At 34.3% G+C, this 18,786-nt stretch overlaps 1 protein-coding gene across 2 annotated transcripts; it reads left to right on the top strand.

Annotated features, from left to right (window-relative positions):
* The first annotated feature begins 1,885 nt into the window (after nt 1-1,885).
* Nucleotides 1,886-17,896, top strand: LOC18031322. Of its 2 annotated transcripts, none has more exons than XM_024189574.1 (24): nt 1,886-2,259; nt 2,373-2,473; nt 2,684-2,894; nt 3,226-3,307; nt 4,266-4,536; nt 6,498-6,600; nt 6,699-6,835; nt 7,476-7,649; nt 8,525-8,727; nt 8,825-8,968; nt 9,091-9,179; nt 10,144-10,288; nt 10,449-10,501; nt 10,951-11,006; nt 13,584-13,747; nt 14,074-14,261; nt 14,639-14,696; nt 14,776-14,848; nt 15,915-16,016; nt 16,155-16,251; nt 16,340-16,465; nt 16,547-16,788; nt 16,938-17,078; nt 17,551-17,896. In XM_024189574.1, exons 1-24 carry the CDS (start codon nt 2,079-2,081, stop codon nt 17,728-17,730), a joined length of 3,321 nt encoding a protein of 1,106 aa, XP_024045342.1. In that variant the 5' UTR covers nt 1,886-2,078; the 3' UTR covers nt 17,731-17,896. The 2 variants fall into 2 exon arrangements, with proteins under 2 accessions (XP_024045342.1, XP_024045345.1); XM_024189577.1 differs by having other exon boundaries at nt 6,498-6,596; nt 6,695-6,835.
* Nucleotides 17,897-18,786: the final 890 nt, after the last annotated feature.

Below are 18,786 nucleotides of genomic sequence, written 5' to 3' on the forward strand. Positions count from 1 at the left end.
AAATGTTTCGAGTCGTGCATTCTTTTGATACCGTGTACGTCATATAGTTAGTCATGTAGGTCGTGTAAGTAATATAGTCGTGTAAGTCGTGTAGGTCATGTAAGAAATATAGCCGTGTAGGTCATGTAAGAAATATAGTCGTGTAAGTCGTGTAAGTAATATAGTCGTGTAGGTCATGTAGGTCGTGTAGTTACTTGTATATGAATTTAATATTATTGTTTTTATTGTATCATCAGATATGATTTTGGTACGTGTGCTTATTCTCTTCAATGGTGAATGGATTGAGCAAAATGACGATTATAAATTCAAAGGTTCAAAGACTAAAGGGATAATGATACCACGATCGACAACATATGCCGAATTGGTGGAGAAGATAGCTGAAGTTATTGATATAGATACTTCGGAATTCGAAATCACAATGAAGTTCAAACTTAAGACATTTGATCCTATGCCACCAGTTACAATTCAAACCAATGATGATGTGGAATTTTTTTAGATTCCAATTTAATTTCACTTCTTTTTTTTAATAATTTTCGTTGACATTTTGTGCATAGCAGCAAATATAAATTCTTAGCACAAATTAAGTCTTTAAAGAACTAAATTAATCTAATGATTAATGGAAAAATTCGTGTAATTTTAAAGTCACAATTAAACATATTACAGCCATTTAAAAAGTTTTTTTTTTTTTTATCTTCAAAGTGCTTTCTTCCTCTGGCCAAGCATACAAGCACACGAGGAATGCATGCATATAATTAATCCATGAAATCAATTAAGAAAAAAAATATCAACTATAGGAAATTAATGTAATATTATACACATAAGAACACTATTCGCAGTGATAAAATATTTCCACTCATAACTAGACATATCATAACTTACCATGGCTTATAATTGAAAATGAAGAATCTCTCTAACTAATGACATTTCACAAGGTAAAGGTATATGCACCATTCCAATTTATTGTGAGCCTAATTAAACTAAATGTAATGTGTAGATTCTATTGACAAAAAACAAAATGTGGAATTGAAGGTCGTGTAATTGTATAATACAAGAAGATCGTGTAATTGTATAATACATGAAGGTCGTATAAACATGCAATACATGAAGGTCGTGTAAACGTGTAATAGATGAAGGTCGTGTAATCGTGCAATACATGAATGTCGTGTAATCGTGCAATACCTGAAGGTCGTGTAATCGTGCAATACATGAAGGTCGTGTAATACACAACCTTGAATGTTACATAACCTTACACGACCAAATCTTGTGTTACATAACAAAATTATAATCAGCACAATCTATTAATTTTTCACAATTTGCATGCAGCAAAACAACTAGAAATTTGTTTTCAAACATGTTATGAGAGACCCACAACTAATTAATCTATTTTTTCAATATAAAACCCTAACTTTTTGTTTTTTTCCCTTGAATATCAACAAGAAAACTAATTACATGGAATTACTTGTCTCAACTAGTTACATTCTGATAATTTTGCAGTAAATGATCAATTCTCTCCGGTGATTATGTAGTGACGAACTATGCTTCACTTTCTCAGTTGTGGCAGCTTCCCCTTCTCAGGCTTAGTTTGCTCGTGTTGAAGTTCGATTTACCATGTATGGAGAATGAATGTTTGTTTCGGTATAGGTGATGCCAGCGAGGGAATTGCAGTGTTTGTTTGTTTGAGTTTGATAATGGAGGGAATTGCAGCAGATGAGTGTTTGTTTGCTTCAGTAGAGAAGGGAGAGGTACTGTCCGTTGAGTTGAAATGTTTTAAAATGAGGATAACTTAGTAATTTCCTATCAGTTTTTAGAGGGTATCGATAAAAATTTTGGCAAAAACAGATTTTAGGGTATTGAGATAATTTTTGAAGTATGGAGGTGTACCGGACGCAATTGGCACGCATTTTTATAGTTTCCTTTCTTCTCTTCTTCGCTTGTTCTGCTCAGCGAACCAAAAGAATTCTAAAGCTTGCTTTCATTTATTATACTCTTCCTATTCCAGCTTCAGCAGCATAACAACAGTAATAATAATCTCGACATTAAATTCAGTTTCACGTTAACCTAATAATAATTATTCATTAATGGAGCTAAACCAAACAGAACAAGAACCACAACAGTTACTGTGGAGGTCAGATTCACAGCCAGAATCAATGGTCACTGTTACTCTCGGTAGAGTTATGAACACGCTCCTCACCGCTCGCCCTAAAAAGCTTCACGACTCCATTTCTCGCCTCTCTCCTGATGACAAAATGGCGTCGCTCGGTACTACTAAAATTCTTTCTTATATTTATATAAAAGTTGTTGCAATGATTACTAATCATTAATTTTTTTTTTTGCTTTAAGCAAATTAATTAATTAATTAATTGTTTTTGCAGGTTCATTAGACGAGTCGCTGTGGTTTCTGTACAAGTACTTGAGAGACGCCGCTGAGAGGGAGGATATATTGGACGAGGTTCTTGTTCCGATGATTGAGCGTGTAATTAACTACTACTCATTTTTTTCCTCCAAATTTCTTTTCTATTTAAGTTTTTATTATTTAATAAATTTGAGTAGTTTAATGAATATTAGTCATTTTTGCTAGTAATTTCAAAACAAGAAGAGGCAAAATAGGAGCTAGCCGAAAATTGAAGAAATGAAAATTCATATCACATCTTATTGTAATTGATGTTGTGTAATGTTTTCCCAGTCGTTGAAGAGCAAGGAGTCGAAGCATGGTGGCCAGGCTATGATAATCTTAAACTGGTTATTTAAAGATGAACTTCTTTTTCAAATACTGGCCACGAATCTTGCTAATATTATTGTGAGGAAAGATGATCGTTATATAACCCTTGGGTGGTGTACCCTTGTACGTGCTCTTCTCGAGTATGACACTATAACGGATCAACACTTAGTAACTGGTAAGATAAACAGTTTATTCATTCTATCTCTCTGAACCTTGCTATTCCAGTTGTTGAAATGTGTTATTTTTCGTAGCTCAGACTAACAAATTTTTACTCTTGGAATTTCTGTCAACTCTTAAAATCTTGTGAGATAAGAAATCTTAATTTTATTTATTTGTTCCCTTTCTTTGATTTTAATGAGAAGTGTAGGGTTCAGTGACTTTTCTTTGGTTGTTTGCCTGTTATGAAGTCTATTACAAACAATAATCAAATGAAGAAACTTATTTGATTCAAGGTTTATTCATTTGTCTGAAGATTTTTGAATTTGTAAGTTTATTTACTATGGCAGGAATAAGTGAGAAGTATGATGCTTTGTTGAAGATACTCTGCTCCTGTATTCCACATTTGTCGTATATTGTTAATAAAGGAAGGTATGAGTTCTACATGTTAAGTGATCATGTTTAGCTTTTTTTTTTTTTCATGTCTTGGTGCAAATTCAAGGAACAACTGTCTAGTGTTTGCTTTTGTGCATATAATATGAGTTGTTTTCTGCATCTTGTTGGTTTTCATTTATGTTCGTGTGTGTGTGTGTATGTGAAATACAAATTTTTTTTTGCTGCTTATTAAAAGATACAGAATACACTAAAGAAGAATTATATATGAGCCTTCTGTGGGGCTTCGTAGAGGTTAATTTCCTTCACACTCTTTTATTGGATGGAGATTTTGTGTCTTTCTTGTTATTTTTGTTCGTGATATGTAGATTTCTTTACGTTTTTAACCTTATTACTCGTATATATGGAAAATAGTCTGAACCTTGTACAAGTAGCAAAATGTCCACTTTTGACTATATGGATTGTTGCAAGCATCAAGTGCCTTTGTTAAACCATAGTATTGTGCTATTGGCGAGCTGTTTCTCAAATTAGAGACTGAGATGCCATGAGACTGATGTCTATGGCAAACGGTGCAAAGACACCCTCAAATGAGAAAAAATATATTGGTGCTATGGAAGTTAAAAAGTTTTATCTTTTGAATTTCTATCTTTTATGCTTAATTTTGTGCTTTTTTTTTTGTCATCTTTCTAATAAAATTCTTGTTTCTGATAATAAATGTGGTGCTTTTATTGGCAGTACTTAGATAAATATATAAAACGGATTTAACTTTACAGAATATGATTCTGGACCTTTCAACTCAGCTTGATTTTTTTTTATTATAAACAAAAGCCTATGTTCAACGGAGTCATATGTTTTATGATTCTCCAGACATGTCAACTTTAAAAAATTCATTGGAAGAGGAAGTCATTACTGGGTTTTATAAATCTTGATTGAGATATTTATGTGACAGCTTCATCTTTTGTTCGGGTAATATGGCTTATTTCTTTTTATTTCTCAGCACCACACAGGATGGATTCGAGCTGCCATCCCGTCTTTCATTGTCTGCTGCTGATTGTTTTCTATCACTCACTGAGGCTTTGACAAAAAGGCCTAGGGTTTCAAGTGACAGGCAAAAATCATCAAATTTCAAAGCATCAGTAACGTCTGCCCCTTGTGAGAAGAAAGAAAAGCTAGCTCATAAAACTTCAGAAATCTCTAACATGGAAATGGAGTTTTTGCTATGGGATCATCTGCAGGAACTTATTAGCCTAGTGCAGAGACTCCTTGCCGTATGTTCTATCCTTGTTATTTTCTGGACCTTCAAAGTCTTCTGATGTCCTATATCTGTTTAATTTTTTAATTGTGCTGGGTGGTGAATTTTTGTACATTGAGTGTGTGTATGTGTGTGTTTTTTTTTTTTTGGGGGGGGGGGGGCGGGGGGGTTGTTGGTTTTTGTTGCGTGGGTTTGGGTTGGGTTGTGATTATTATTATTATTATTATTAATTTCAGTGTATCAATTCTGGTTGTTATTGCTATTATAAAAATAACTGAGGGAAGAGAAAATATTTTGGGGAAAAAGAAATAACCCTGCGTACATTCTGCCTGTTATGGACTTCTATCTGTGCTTTTGGAAAGCAGTAGAAAGTTTAGTCCAATATTGAATTTTATTTAGGCAGGGAAAGTCTTTCAAAGGATGGGTGACCTGCATTCTGTCCTCCTTTTCTTGTTTGTCTGCTTATTACTTCTTTTCTTGCCTGATGGGCATTGTGCTTCTTGGTGGTGAGTTAGAAATGTGATATTTTTCCGGAATTGGTTAGATTACTGGAGTAGGGCTATTTTAGACAAAATCTGATTAATTGATGCTTGCGTGTATTTGCATTAATATTGCAACGTCTCAAGCGGTGTGTGAGATATCACTAATAGTGTCAATCCGTAACAGTAAATAAATAAATAGTGCTTTTAGGTCTTCTTCATTGATACATTTTTGAGTTTCTTATAAAAAAAAAAAAAATAGTGCTAAAATAGTACACTTAACTCTGAAAATATCTTATTACTTCAAAGCATTTTTAAACATTCATGTCAAGTTGCCAAGACTTGGGAGAATAAGCTGAGGAAATGTACGTTTCTTCTGATCAGGCTGCAAGCTCAAGGACACAAAAAGTGAAGCTAGAACTTGAGGTTTGATAATGTATTAGTTGTTTGTTTGAAATAGACTCCCAGTCTTATGAAAAGTACTTGGTTTGGTTTTTCTGGAAAGATGAGTGCATTTTAATCTCTAGGACTTGAACTAAGATTTTTGTATAAGAAACTATCTTTACAGTATAACCTGAAAAGTGAAGAAACCTAATGTAACAGTACATCTCAAAAATCAAGATATCTTTTTCCTTACTGTTTTGGGAGTAGCAGTTATTCTGAAATGTCAAGCACTACAGTTTTTTTTTTTTTTTTTTTTGGGTTCCCAATGAGAAACTGTATAAATATGTCTCAAGTAGTAGCGAGGGAGAAGTTACCCTCTTGGTCCTGGTAAAAATCGCATCCATCTAAATCTGTGCTCTTAGGTGTTGGAGCTTGGAAATTGAGGCTTTCATAGTATTTTACCTGGAGAATATGTGGTCAGAATTTCCATTCTTGTCTTTGATTCTCTGAATTTTAAACTCATGTAGATTATTAATTGGAAAGCTAAACTAACATCATATTCAGACAAGTTGTTGGACTCTTGCCTCATGGACAGATTGCTAATTTCTCATGCTGGCACCTATTTTGATTTACCATGTATTTTCTCTGTTGTTTGGTTCCTTGTAACAATGTCTGTTTCTCCCCAGTTGCCTGCAGTGAAACTTTTCAAGAATTGATTAAGTTGAACATTTCCTACTCTTACATGGGGCCGGCCACTTCAACTTTTTGTTTTAATTTTTTACTTTATTTTTACATTTTGAGTAATATTTCTTTTTACCATAGTAACTTTTAGCATTTGCAATCTCTACTTTTTGATGGATGCTAGTACATTTTTTGCTCGCTGTTTAAATAATCTTAATTGTAGATTTTAGAAGTTAGAAAATCTTTTTAACATTTTTATAGAATTAACTTCTGATTGCTGGTTCTGTTTTGAGAAAGAACGTTTAGTTGATATTTTATAATTTATAGTTACACGTAGGCTGATCAATACACCAATTTTATTGCACTTTCTAACCTACAATGATGTAATCATAAGTCTTAAGTTTGATACTGATGCGTCTATTCTTGGCTACAGTGGAGCAGAAAAAGTAGGCCTTTACATGCTAAAGGATTGGAGAAAGTTCTTAAATGGTTGAAGGAAATAAAGGGCCATTATGGAGGAATTCAAACTGAGGCAGGTCCTACATCTAATACATGCTTTTAGGCATAGTATTTTTCTAAATATATCTAATTTTTTTTAGCATCATGATTTGTCTTGTCTGCACATCGAAGACAGGCTCAAAAATCCTCAGGACTGGAGCGATGCTACTTTCTTCATGTTGGAAGCATTACTGCATGCTATTGCATTTAGAAGATCACAAGTCTTTTAAGCACTGCAGAGAACTGTTAGACCAGTATTTATCGGGCATCCAGGTAAATTTAATCTACTACCTGTGATAATTTATGTTATTTGGGATATATTTATCTTTTGTGTCACAAGATACAGTGGTTTTGTTATTGATCTCTAAACTATTGTTTCTTTATTTTTAATTTTGAATTTTTCCTTACATGATTTGGGGAATATGATGAGAATAGGTAGTCTGCTGCATCTCTCTCTCTCTCTCTCTCTCTCTCTATATATATATATATATAAAATCTTTCACTAGCTTCTTTCAAACACCACCACCACCACCAACCCCTCCGACAACAACCCCACACACCCTTCTCCCCCCCCCCCCCCCGCGGGGGGCAACCTGCGCATCTCACAGACCCTAACCTATCCCATGCACAAACTCAAATGAGAGAATTTCCTCGTTGAGGTTGGTGTGGGGGGAGATCGTTCCCTTGACCTCTTGCTTCAACTGCAAAGGCCGAACCAACGGGGCTATCCTCTGGGGGATGAGATTATGGTGCTTCTTCATATTGGATTTGAATTATTGTAGAACTTGCTGATACTGTAAATGTTTATTGAAATCTAGAGGCTTTTTGTTAATTTTATTTTATATTGTCACAACTTGTGTATTTTTGTTTCTTTTATTTGATCTTGTGGATATTGAAAGAAAAATATGTGCAGTATATTACCGACAACCACTCCAAGGAACAAATGGCGAGCAAGGATGGCGGTGTGGAGACCAGAAAGTTTTTCCTGAATTGCATGTGCCTTCTGTTAGGGAGATTTGATGGCAAGAAATTTGAAAGTATAGTGTCGGAATACGGAACACAGATGTCTTATGTTCTTTTACCTCAGGTAGTTAACTAATTGTGCTCAAGGTCATGAAGAATACACACACACAACCATATGGTTTATGAAAAATTTTCTGTCAAATATTTGTTAAATATCAGCTGTCTGGCATTATGGATAATGCTGTGGCAAGTTGTGTCCATGGATATGAACTTACAGCGCCAAATGTGTGTATGTGTTTGAGACATATCCCAACCATACCTTCTGTTTTAAAAGTAAATTTAATTTATGGTGGTGTGATAAGCACATTGCTATGGCCTCTGGGTCGTAGTCCGTATGGATTTGATGTTTCATACCTTTTCATAATTTTTAATTTCTAGTTCCTTTTCCCCCCTTAATTTTCGTTGGATGTTCTGTATTTTAGGAAGAAGGCTTTCCCTTTGGTGCTTCTGTTGTGTGATAGAGAGATTTCTCTTTTTGGCAATTTGTTTTTCATTGAGAAGGTTAAAGGACTTCAAATCATGGACTTCTTGATATATTGATTGGCATATGCATTTGCTTACAAGGTCTAGTGGATGAGGTAGCTATCATCATTTTTTGGAACTGTGATGAGTGTCGTTTCTATTGCTTAGTGTTGATTGACTGAATGGTGGATGTTGATTATATTAGCATTTTTTTATGAGTACACTTGCAGTAGTGCAGTATTGATTTTGATTATAATTATGATTGAATACAATCAGGAGGTTTTTTCGTTTATAGAGAACGATATAGACTTACTGTGCTGAGTACAAGTATCTATTATACAGTTTTGGGAATTCAGTTATCATGCAATGTTCTTATTTTTGCATTTAGATTCTGACTTTGAGAGTTACAGTCTGAAATCGTTGTATAACTGTAAGCATGCTCACATCTTGTTCTCCTTTTTCTTTATTTCTTTGAAGCTCCAATGTCATGACGAAGATGTGATAGAGGGGGTTGTTTGCATATTTAAGAGAGCCCTTTTCAAGGCAAATCATTCCCCTGGAAGCAGTCTCACTGACACCAGACAGATGGATTCTGTGCTACCGTTGCTACTTAATCTTCTAGATGAGCAGGATGGCACAGCTAGAGCTGTTGTTAAGCTCATAGCAGAATATTGCTCCATGTACTTTTTCTTGTAACTTTTTAAATTTTCTCTATTGGTTGTTTGTATCATCAATGAATTATCGTGGTTTATGTTTGATTTTCCTGACTTTCACCAGAAGTGTTGATGTTCACTGCCTTGAAAAAGTTTTGATACGACTCACCTCTGGAAACACCATACAGAGGAAGAACGCTCTTGATGTTATATCAGAACTCATGTGTATATTTTCCCGTTCAATTAATGCAAATTCTCATTTGGCATGGTATGTGGCTATTTTATTAGCTTGTACCATTTATAATTCATTGATGTTTTTACAGTTTTGGTTCCTTGGAACTTAGGGAATAATTTCTTATTTTTTGATTGTAACTTGTACAACTACTGCAGGCAAGATATAGCAAACAAATTGTTAGACCTTCTCACAGATGAAGACGATGTAATTCGTGAACAAACATCGAATTTGCTTCCATTGATTGGTTAGTTTTGAAAGTTACTTTTTACCCTAGCAGGCTCTCAGTATTGTTCTCGTACATGACTTCGCACTTGGCAATTGTGATAGCCATCACTAGGAATAGAGTATGATGGATGTGCTGGTTCTTGTTTGGAAAATAGAATTCTTCATCTGTGAACATTGAAATATCAAATTATTATTCCATGCATGGGACAATTGAAGTTAAAAACCTCTTTGTGGATAACTTCCAGTACTCCTTTTTTGAAGCCTGTGTAACAGTGGGAGGGCTTTACATTTATGTGATTCCTAGAAATCATCGATAGAAAGGCTCCTAGAGAGAATGGAATTGTGGGTGAGTGGCTCATTAGTTGCATTTGGGTTGTTTTCTATGGCCCTTAAGAAAAGAGTGGCTTGCAGTTGAATCTGTGTTTACATGTTAAATGTGAACAGTCACTCTATATTGTACTGGTTCTGAGTTTTAATTCTGTGATGTGGTGACTGAAAGTCCCACAAGAAATGGATCATTTCAGTTACAAATAATTAATGGAAAATTCGCCGATGTAGTTGACTTGGAAAGAACATCAACTTGTTCTATTGAAAACCCACATTTTATATGTAAAGGGGCTACAATACCACAATCATCTTCTATATAAAAAACTTCAACAAGCTTTCAATTGGGTTCTTTTATGAAGGACAATATACAAATGCATTTGGAGGGCTTACTGATAGAAGTATTCTAATGGGCTTCTAAGAACTGCTGCCATATTTATGTCTTTTATTTGTTGTACTGTGTCAGTGCCTTTGCTTAGTTTACTCTTCAGTTGTTGAGTATTCTGGCACTTGGTATTCCTTTCATATTCAACTTGTTGGTAATTTTCTTTTGAAGGTCATATGACCTTGCAGAAAAAAAAATTCTATTGCTTTGTTAATAAAAATTGACAATTGGGGTGCAGTACTTTGCTTTCTGAGTTATTTCTTTCTTCTTACAGACCCATCCTTAGTTCTGCCTGGTGTAGTTCGTCTTGTTTACTCATCTGATGGAAAAGTACAATCTTCTGCTTGTGAAGCCTGCATTGGGGTACTCAAATATCATAACAAATTTGAGGTTATATGTGTACTGCTTGATTGTCTCAGGTATATTTCTCCTTCCTTAATTGTTCCCCATTCCGGAGAGTGCAATCTATTGGGAGTTATATGAGATATACTTTTTTGTGGTAGATCTTTTCTTTGAATTATGCTCTGTTAATATCTTTATGTGCTAATTTTTTTTTCTTTCTATATTTATTGTTTGCAGCAACCTCAACCGGATACAAGAACTTCCGGAAACTGATGGATGTCTAGAGGAAGGCACGTCTCTTACTGTTTTGATGCTAAAGTTGGTCAATATGACTTGTGGTTCTCATCTTCTACTTTACATCATTTTCCATATGAAATCTTCCCCATTATTGGCACATAATCGGCTTTCTTTCACTGTTTGCTTAATATAACCTTTATAATATTGCAATTGTGCCATCTGGCTTGTAAGGTCTTAATGTTGCTCCAGAGTATAAAGAACCATGCAATCCTCTAGATTTGTTATCTAGAAATTGGAAATTGATTCCCCCCACCCCCCTGCAGGTCTTCTGTTTGTTAGCTGGCACATTGTTTTTCTGAAAAAGTTATCCATTTCTTGATGTATGCTTTCCTTTTAGAGTTGTGTTGGATTTTGAATAAAAAAGATGTTTCTAATCACGTTGCATTCATTTTGCTTCTAACTTGTTTCATAAGCTATGGATCTTTTTCATAATACTTGGCAGGAGCGAAGTTGGATACTGATCGAATATTCAAACTAATACCTCAGTGGGCTAAAAGTGTAAGACCACTTCTTTAATCAAGTCTAATTTGCATTATAGTTTACATTGTTAAAACAGAATGCAGTTATGAAGTATAGATACAGGTGTCGAATAATATTGATCCATATGCACTTATCACAATACATCTATTGGCAAAATATTAGAAAATGATGTGGTGAAGATACTTTGATATATAGATTTATGTTCTATGGATACACCTATCATTGGACTTGTCTTTAACACTAATGTTAGGTAAAGCTTTAACTCTTAACACCTATAATGCGAAAAGATTGTGGTCCTTAATATTTTTAGAGAGAATCAAATTGATTAAAAGTCTTCTAGGAAATAGCAACAGAAGAACCCACGTATAAATAGTTGGAATGTTTGCAAGCTTGCTATGAATTGAAATTTGCTAGTTTTGGTTGCTGAAAATCTCCTCTATACCCTTACAGATGTTAAAAATTTATGATAGCTGCTGCATACACCTACGTATTACAAGCACTTTGTTTCAACCATGGTTGGTTTCTAGGAGTCTTGACTTAACTTTTTCGACTTTTTGAAGAGATAGACTAGCCAGCTGGGTTTTGTTAGGTTTGATGTACTGTAGCTAGCATTTCTGAGATATGTATGTATATATATATATTTAGAGAGAGAGAGTGTGTGTGTGTGTGTGTGTGTGTGTGCCGTTCAGATGGGCAATGCAGCAAACCCAGCTGGCATTAAAAGGCTGCAGCAACTTTTGTTTTAATAATTTTTTGATTAAAAATTTGATCTCTCCTCCTCTTCATCTGTCCCCACTTCTTTTTCAATTTTTCCTCAATAAGTCAGAACCATTTTTCAACAAAGACTTTCAACTTAGCCAAAGGATTTAAAATAAAATTTCAAACTGAAAAAAATAAAATGCAACCATGAGAAAGAAACAATTAAAAGAGTTATACATACTTAATGGAAACCAAAATTCCGGTAAGGCAATACCACAATATAAGTTCACATTGAAACTTAAGAATAAATAAAATTGCAAAGTACTTTTATAATTGCCTTCATATATGATCACCTATCCTTGTTCAACTGTTACTACTGCTTTTAACTTGTTCAAAAGAATCCTATGCCTGGATATTGCATAATATTAGATCCTACAATCCGACATAATTAAATATTGGGTACACAAAATGCTAAATATAAGCTAAATAAATTTTTCATTTGTATAGAAAAAATAATAACACCAACATGAGATAGGAGTTCATCAATACTTATCATTATTATCAATCCGAAGCCATATTTTCATCATCAATTGTTGATCTACAAATGAGAAATCAAAGATGTTAAAAATATTTCTAATAATAAAATGAATAAATAATTAAATATAAAGACTAGTACCTAGGTGTAAAAAAAAAAAATATTAGTGAATCAATTGATTGCTTAGGTTCCAAATGTAAAAAGTCGGAGTAAGTGAGCAAGGATGTTTATTCAACTATTTAGTGCTTTCAATGATGAATGAATTTGGTAGTTGAATATACAGTGGGGTTAGTTGAGAAGAGAGGAGAGAGAGTCTTTTATTTAATTTTAAAGGGTTGCCGCGGCCTTTTGCTACCAGGTGGGATTAGGAGCGTGACATCGCCTGCCTTTTCATATATATATATATATAGAGAGAGAGAGAGAGAGTACTTCTCTAATGAGGAATCCCCCATTTTAATACAGCGAGTGTCGAGTAGCAAACTGAAAGACAAGAAAATAACCAAAAAAAGGGGAAATTCAATGCGTTAAAAGACGACAAAACACTTTATTGTAGTTCGTGTTGTTTTATCTTTCAGCTTGGTTTTCACCTTATTAAAATGAGGGCCCTTTTACCAGAGAATGATTCTATATATGTATATGTGTGTGTATATAGAGTTAGCTTGCAATAAGGGATCCAACATTTTAGTTATAATGTGGGATGTGGGCTGTTAGAAATTTTTTTATTTTTTGTTTTGGGGGGGGGGATCAAATCCAACGGCCACAATTAGGATCCCACATTTTTCCTAAAATTATGCTAGGTTCCTCAACTTAATTTTTATACTTAAAGTCACGACTTAATTTTTCATTCATTGGATTTGCTCAATCTATTGGTGCTAATCTAAAGTGAAAAGATAGCATTTAAGTCATCATTCATCTATTTGGTGTTTAGATAATTAGATCCAATTGATGAAAAATTAAGTCTTGATTTTAAATAAAAATTTAAGGGAGCCACCCCTACATATATATATTTATATATAAAATAATAGTTCTTGTGCCCAATGACATACGTAGCTTTTGCAGTTTTTTATTTTAAGTTAATCAGTAAAATGATTCATCCTTTTTCTTCATACATCTAAACTGGGATGGAGTTTTACGATAGGGAGTGATAACTGATTCTAGCCTTACATAGGGGTGATTGGGTATACTTTTGTATAGTACAAATAGTCCTAGTTTTTATTTTCTTAGTGGACAGCCAGTCCACTATCTGTTTTATATCTTCTTCATTAATACATTTTTGAGTTTCTTGTCAAAAAAACTTAATCGGTAAAATGATTCAGTGAAGGTCATCTTTTAAGCTTTTTTGTTGTTGTTTAATATTATAGGTTCAAGACTGGAACTCCTTGGTTGGATCATTGATTGATAAGATGTTTGCTGAGCCATCAAATGTGATTATCGTCAGGTTCTTGAATTGTATAAGTGAGTACTTGACGGAAGCTATAGATGTAGTCCTCCATCGTGTGCTGTCCCAGATGAGAGGACAGAAAGAGTGAGTGTTCCCTCATCAATAATTTATCACTTGTCTCATGTTCTTCATTTCAGATTTGGCTACGTTTATGAACGTACTTCATTTTAGGAATATCTACATCATTAGGTAAACAAACTAGGAGTATAGATATGTAAATTCTTTAGTTGTGTACTTCAAGATTATTGTTTGTGGCTGTGATGTACTCTACACTATGCGCATGATCCTATTTATTTCTAATAGCTTAACCATAAAAAAGGTTTTAGCAGGTGTAAGCATAACTGATAGCTATATGGCTTCTTTCTATGTTTGCAAATTGTAATGATTTCCAGCCATTTTTCTCTTATCAGGATTGATCAAAGCTTCATTAAATTGGGAAGTGGAACCTACAAAAGTGACGAGTCTGAGAGGAATTACCAATCTTTATTTGAGCGTCTTTGTCCGTTACTTGTGATTAGGCTGCTTCCACTGAGAATTTTTGATGACCTCAACTTGTCTATCATGTATGGTCAACTTCTCAATGAATTAACTACAAATGGTATGTAAATTTCATACATTTCTATTTCTTCTATTTATCCATCTTCATATGATCCGTTACTCCAACTGACAATGTTGTTAAGCGTCCAAAAGTTAGATTGAAAGTCCAAAATCTCAGGGTTTTCTTCTCTGTTTCTTGAAAACATAATTGCAATTTCCTAACTATTGAATTCTGCTCTGGATCTATTGTGCCATGTCTGCCACAATGTGGGTAAATGCTGTGATTCCTACTATGTAAACCAGTATACTAGCTCATATTTTTGTGTATTTCTTTGCCTATGTCTCTCCTTCTAGAATCAGTGACTTGCTAGGATGTTGGTAGAACCCACAACTGAAATAGCATTTTTAGCCTTGATGATTTTTACTTACTTTTGGCAGAATATGGAGACATCAATACAAATGGGCACGAGTGTGTTGTTGTGTTTCTTCTGAACAGGTTGATGCTCTAGCATAAATTGTTTTAAAGCTTCAGTAACCCAAGTGATTATTGATGTTCTTCTGTATTCTAATTACAGGGCATTTTCTACTTTTGAATTTCAAGATGTAAGGAAACTTGCTGCTGAGTTGTGCGGACGCATTCATCCTCAAGTATATAACAGTAACTTTGCCTGGACATTTTTTTGTTTATTTTCTTTAAAAAAGGGTAGGGGATGGGCAGACCCATAGATAATTTTTAACCCCCCACCCACCTCTGGAGTTGATCTTAGGTGGCTAGCCAAACAAAGAGGCTGAAAGCCACTTGGCTGTGCCCCCGGTGGCATACTTTTTTGTTATTTGTTCATCTTAAAATTTCTTAAAATATTATAATTACTGTCTTCAGATTAGGGATATGCGTCACAAATGAGATCTTAGGCCTCTTCCTCCCCTTTCGCTTTTTAAGTGATTGAAAACAACAGTGAGTGACAATGGTGGGTGGAGCTCCTTTCCTCATAATTTTCTCCCCTGTAGGGTTTGATCTGTGAAACTTCAAATGAGAGAAGGTATGACTTTGCTGCAAAGGCTGGTCGTAACCTTGGTTGTAAGTGTCAGAACAGATCTTGGAATTGAGTTTGAGTCTTGTACCCTATTGTATCATCCAGCTCTCAAAGAAAATGCCTGGCACGATATGATCTTGATGAGATATCCAGGTTGGTGTTAAGTGAAATTGATAGGAATAGCAAGTTTCACAGAAAAATGGGAGGAGATTCTTGCCATTCTCTCTTTTCTGTTGTTTTAAATTAGCATTTGAGTTGCGTTAGATCCTGCAGGAAATTGATTTCTCTCTGTCTCTCTCTTTATCTCTGTTTTGTCTTAAAATGATATTCTTGTGGGCATTTTCTGGGCCCTGGTCATATCACCATTTGAATTTACTAAATCCCTTTAGGGAACTATGCTGGAATTCCATATTTTTACTATAATCATTTCATTTTCTGCCTTCAATCTTCATTCCGCATTGATGATAATGAAATCCACGACATATAAAGGTTGTGGGATCTCTGGTTATTATAAAATGACTAAATGAATAAAATCCTCAGCATACAACTTGCATGTTGATATATAACCTAGATGTATGTTTTGCTTTCTTATGCTTTCCCATTGTGCTTAAACTTGATTGTTGTGTTTCTTTATTTTCATATCTGCTTTTCTTAACTCTCCCTGCCATTGGATTCTACAGGTGCTCCTTCCAATTGCTTGCTCTCAGTTAGAGCATGCTGCAGGTTTAAAGGATATTCTAAAGATGAAAGTTTGTTTATTTTCAGTCTGTGCTAGCATTAAGGTAATTGTCTTTTGTCATCATTATATATATTTATGTGATCTGCATTGCAGATTATTTAGCTTTCTCATCTTGTATAGGTGTAAGCTGTCATCTGTTCATTTATGCTGCTGCTAATTTAAAGTTTTTTCTGGTTCCTAGATTAGAGGAAAGGATTCAATTTCAAATCCTGCAATGATTAGAATTAGGAATACATTAGAAGCAGTTCTGTTATGGCCTTCTTTAGTTGATGATGAAGGTATGAACTACTTGGCTTTTCCATTTTTACCGAACCTCTTATTATGATTTTTCAAGTTTGGGGCTGAAGGTTATTTTTCTTCTCTCAGTTCATAAAGCACAACTTGGGTGTGTCGAATGTTTGGCATTGATGATATGTGCTGAACTGCAATCTCCTGAGTTACGCAAAGACTTCACATCAGTGAATAAAATTGCTGGGAAGAGTGTTGATCCTGGTCTGTATCGCATCTTTAATACAGTACAAGCATTTTTGTTGCTGGTTAGATCTAAGCTGACATATTTAGTTCAAATTGCAGGGAACGCTGTCTCTAGAAATTGTGTCCTCGAACATGTCGTTCTTCATATCGTTCATGATGAGAACAAAGGCATTTCTGAGTCTAATTTGGGTTGTGGAATCTCTGCACTACATGGGCCAATGCTGCTCTCTTTCCGTCTGTGCATGGTTAATGTTCTCATTAGTGCTTGTCAGAAGATCTCAGATTTCGGCAAGAAACCCTTCGCCCAGAATTCTCTTCCAGTTCTCATTCATTCCTCTGAGGTATTTGACTTTTTTCACTAATTCATCTACTATGGTTGTTCAGTTCACAAATTACGTTCTTTTCACTTTTGAGTTGCAAATAATAAAGATTCTCATTCTTTTAGTCATATTTTCTCCTGTTTTGCTTGGATAATTGATGTCAAATACAGAGGGTGATTGACCCAGATATTGGAGCAGCCTGTATCCAGTTTCTATTTTCAGCTGTGTACCATTTGAAGTCAGCAGTTCTTCCATATTCATCGGATCTTCTCAAACTCGCTCTAAAATTTCTTGGAAAAGAGTCAGAAAAGGTATTGAAACCTAGTTTTAAATATTTTATAGATTACATGAACGGCCCTTTTTGTTGCAGGACTTCTGTTTAGTCTTATATGACACTTGATAGGAATCAGTGACTTGCTTATAAGGCCCCTAATTTTGGAGCCTAAGTCAAATGTTCGTAATGATATAATTTCCCAATGACTAGGTGATTTTGCCGTCTATAAGTAAACCCTGTTTTTCCCCAAACCGAAGGCAATTACTTCAATATGATGTATTGTGCTGACATCTATCGGTGGAGATGCATCTCTCCCCATGTTTTAACTCGAATAAATGTCCTTACTAGAATTTGAAATAATTTGGACAGTTTTTTTATTGCTTTCTAATAAAGAAATTATGTTTTCTTTGTTTCATTTTTTCTATATTTCTGTTTTATTTCCATGTAATAAGTAAAGAAGAGAAAAATAAAAAAGCTCATGTTATTGGTTTCATTTCATTATTCATCAGGAAAAGATAGCTGGTGTAAAGCTAATGACAGCTCTTATGGCCACTGAAGATGTGATACCGGAGAGTATTTTATCAGAAGGACTTCTAGAGGCAAGATCTCTGTTTTCAAGTATATCTTTGACTGATCCTTCGCTTGATTTGCGGCAATTGTGCAATAAGTTGATGTCATGCCTAACTTAGTCCTAAACTGTTCTTTTCGTAAGCATATAGGACTGTTGTTTAGCTTCATGACCTGCACACTTAAGAAGGGTTGTACTTCATAGATGTACAGTAATATTCTGCATACAGTTCTATTTGGAGTTTCTGACAGATTTGAATAAAAGCAGTTGCGAGTAAAGTTCATTCAGCTCAAATTTGTTCGTCTAGCTTGTCGTCCATATAAGTTAATGCGGTTGCGGTTGTTGGTTTTTGGGCGTGCTTTCACATTTTGTGAGTGCAATTATTTGTAGAGATGCAATGAAGTTGCCTTTTGGAGGACTTGTCAAATACATCTCTTAAAATGCACCTCAAAATTCAAATGCTATTATGAACGCATAGGGCTTCTCTCTCCCTCTCTCTCTCTCTGTGTCTGTGAGATCCCTGTCTTTCTTCTTTTTTTTTTAACTTTTCCATTTCTGATTAAAATAATATCTAATTGCCTATCAAGTAATTGTTTTAGAAAGTGTGTTATTTTTTAAAAATACTGCTGCTTCTGGAAAACAAAAATTTGACTATTTTAAACCCGCTTCTAGCACATTGAAAGCACTCTCTGGTGCATTATTAAGGCTTTACTTTATACTGAGGTGGTGTTGAAAAAAAAAGGAAAAAAAATTATAACTATAAAATAAAAATTGATATTCCGTCATTATTTTTTTATAGTTATAATTTTTATGAAAGTATTACAAGTATTATAGTGTTTTTATTATACAAATATGTAATAAAATTAATTTAATTTTTAATTCACAACAATAAATATTTATGAATATTTTATTATTATAGTTTTTAAGTTATAACTATCCATCTACCGTAAAAAAATTTTATTGTGAGTAAAAAATACATTTATATGTTTGTGGTGCATTCTAAAAAAAAAAATTAGCTTTCATAAATATTGAGAAGTATTTATTCTATATCCAAATTTTTGGACGAGAAAAATTGAGCCCCTGTTTGTCTCCACTCTTGAGCTAACTCACGCCCCACCACTAGTTGAGATCATCCAATGATTAAGTCTCGATAATTAGTGATTTGTCTTGGATAAGA

This window comes from Citrus clementina, unplaced genomic scaffold (assembly GCF_000493195.1).
Source record: "Citrus clementina cultivar Clemenules unplaced genomic scaffold, Citrus_clementina_v1.0 scaffold_9, whole genome shotgun sequence".
Taxonomy (NCBI): Eukaryota; Viridiplantae; Streptophyta; class Magnoliopsida; order Sapindales; family Rutaceae; genus Citrus; species Citrus x clementina.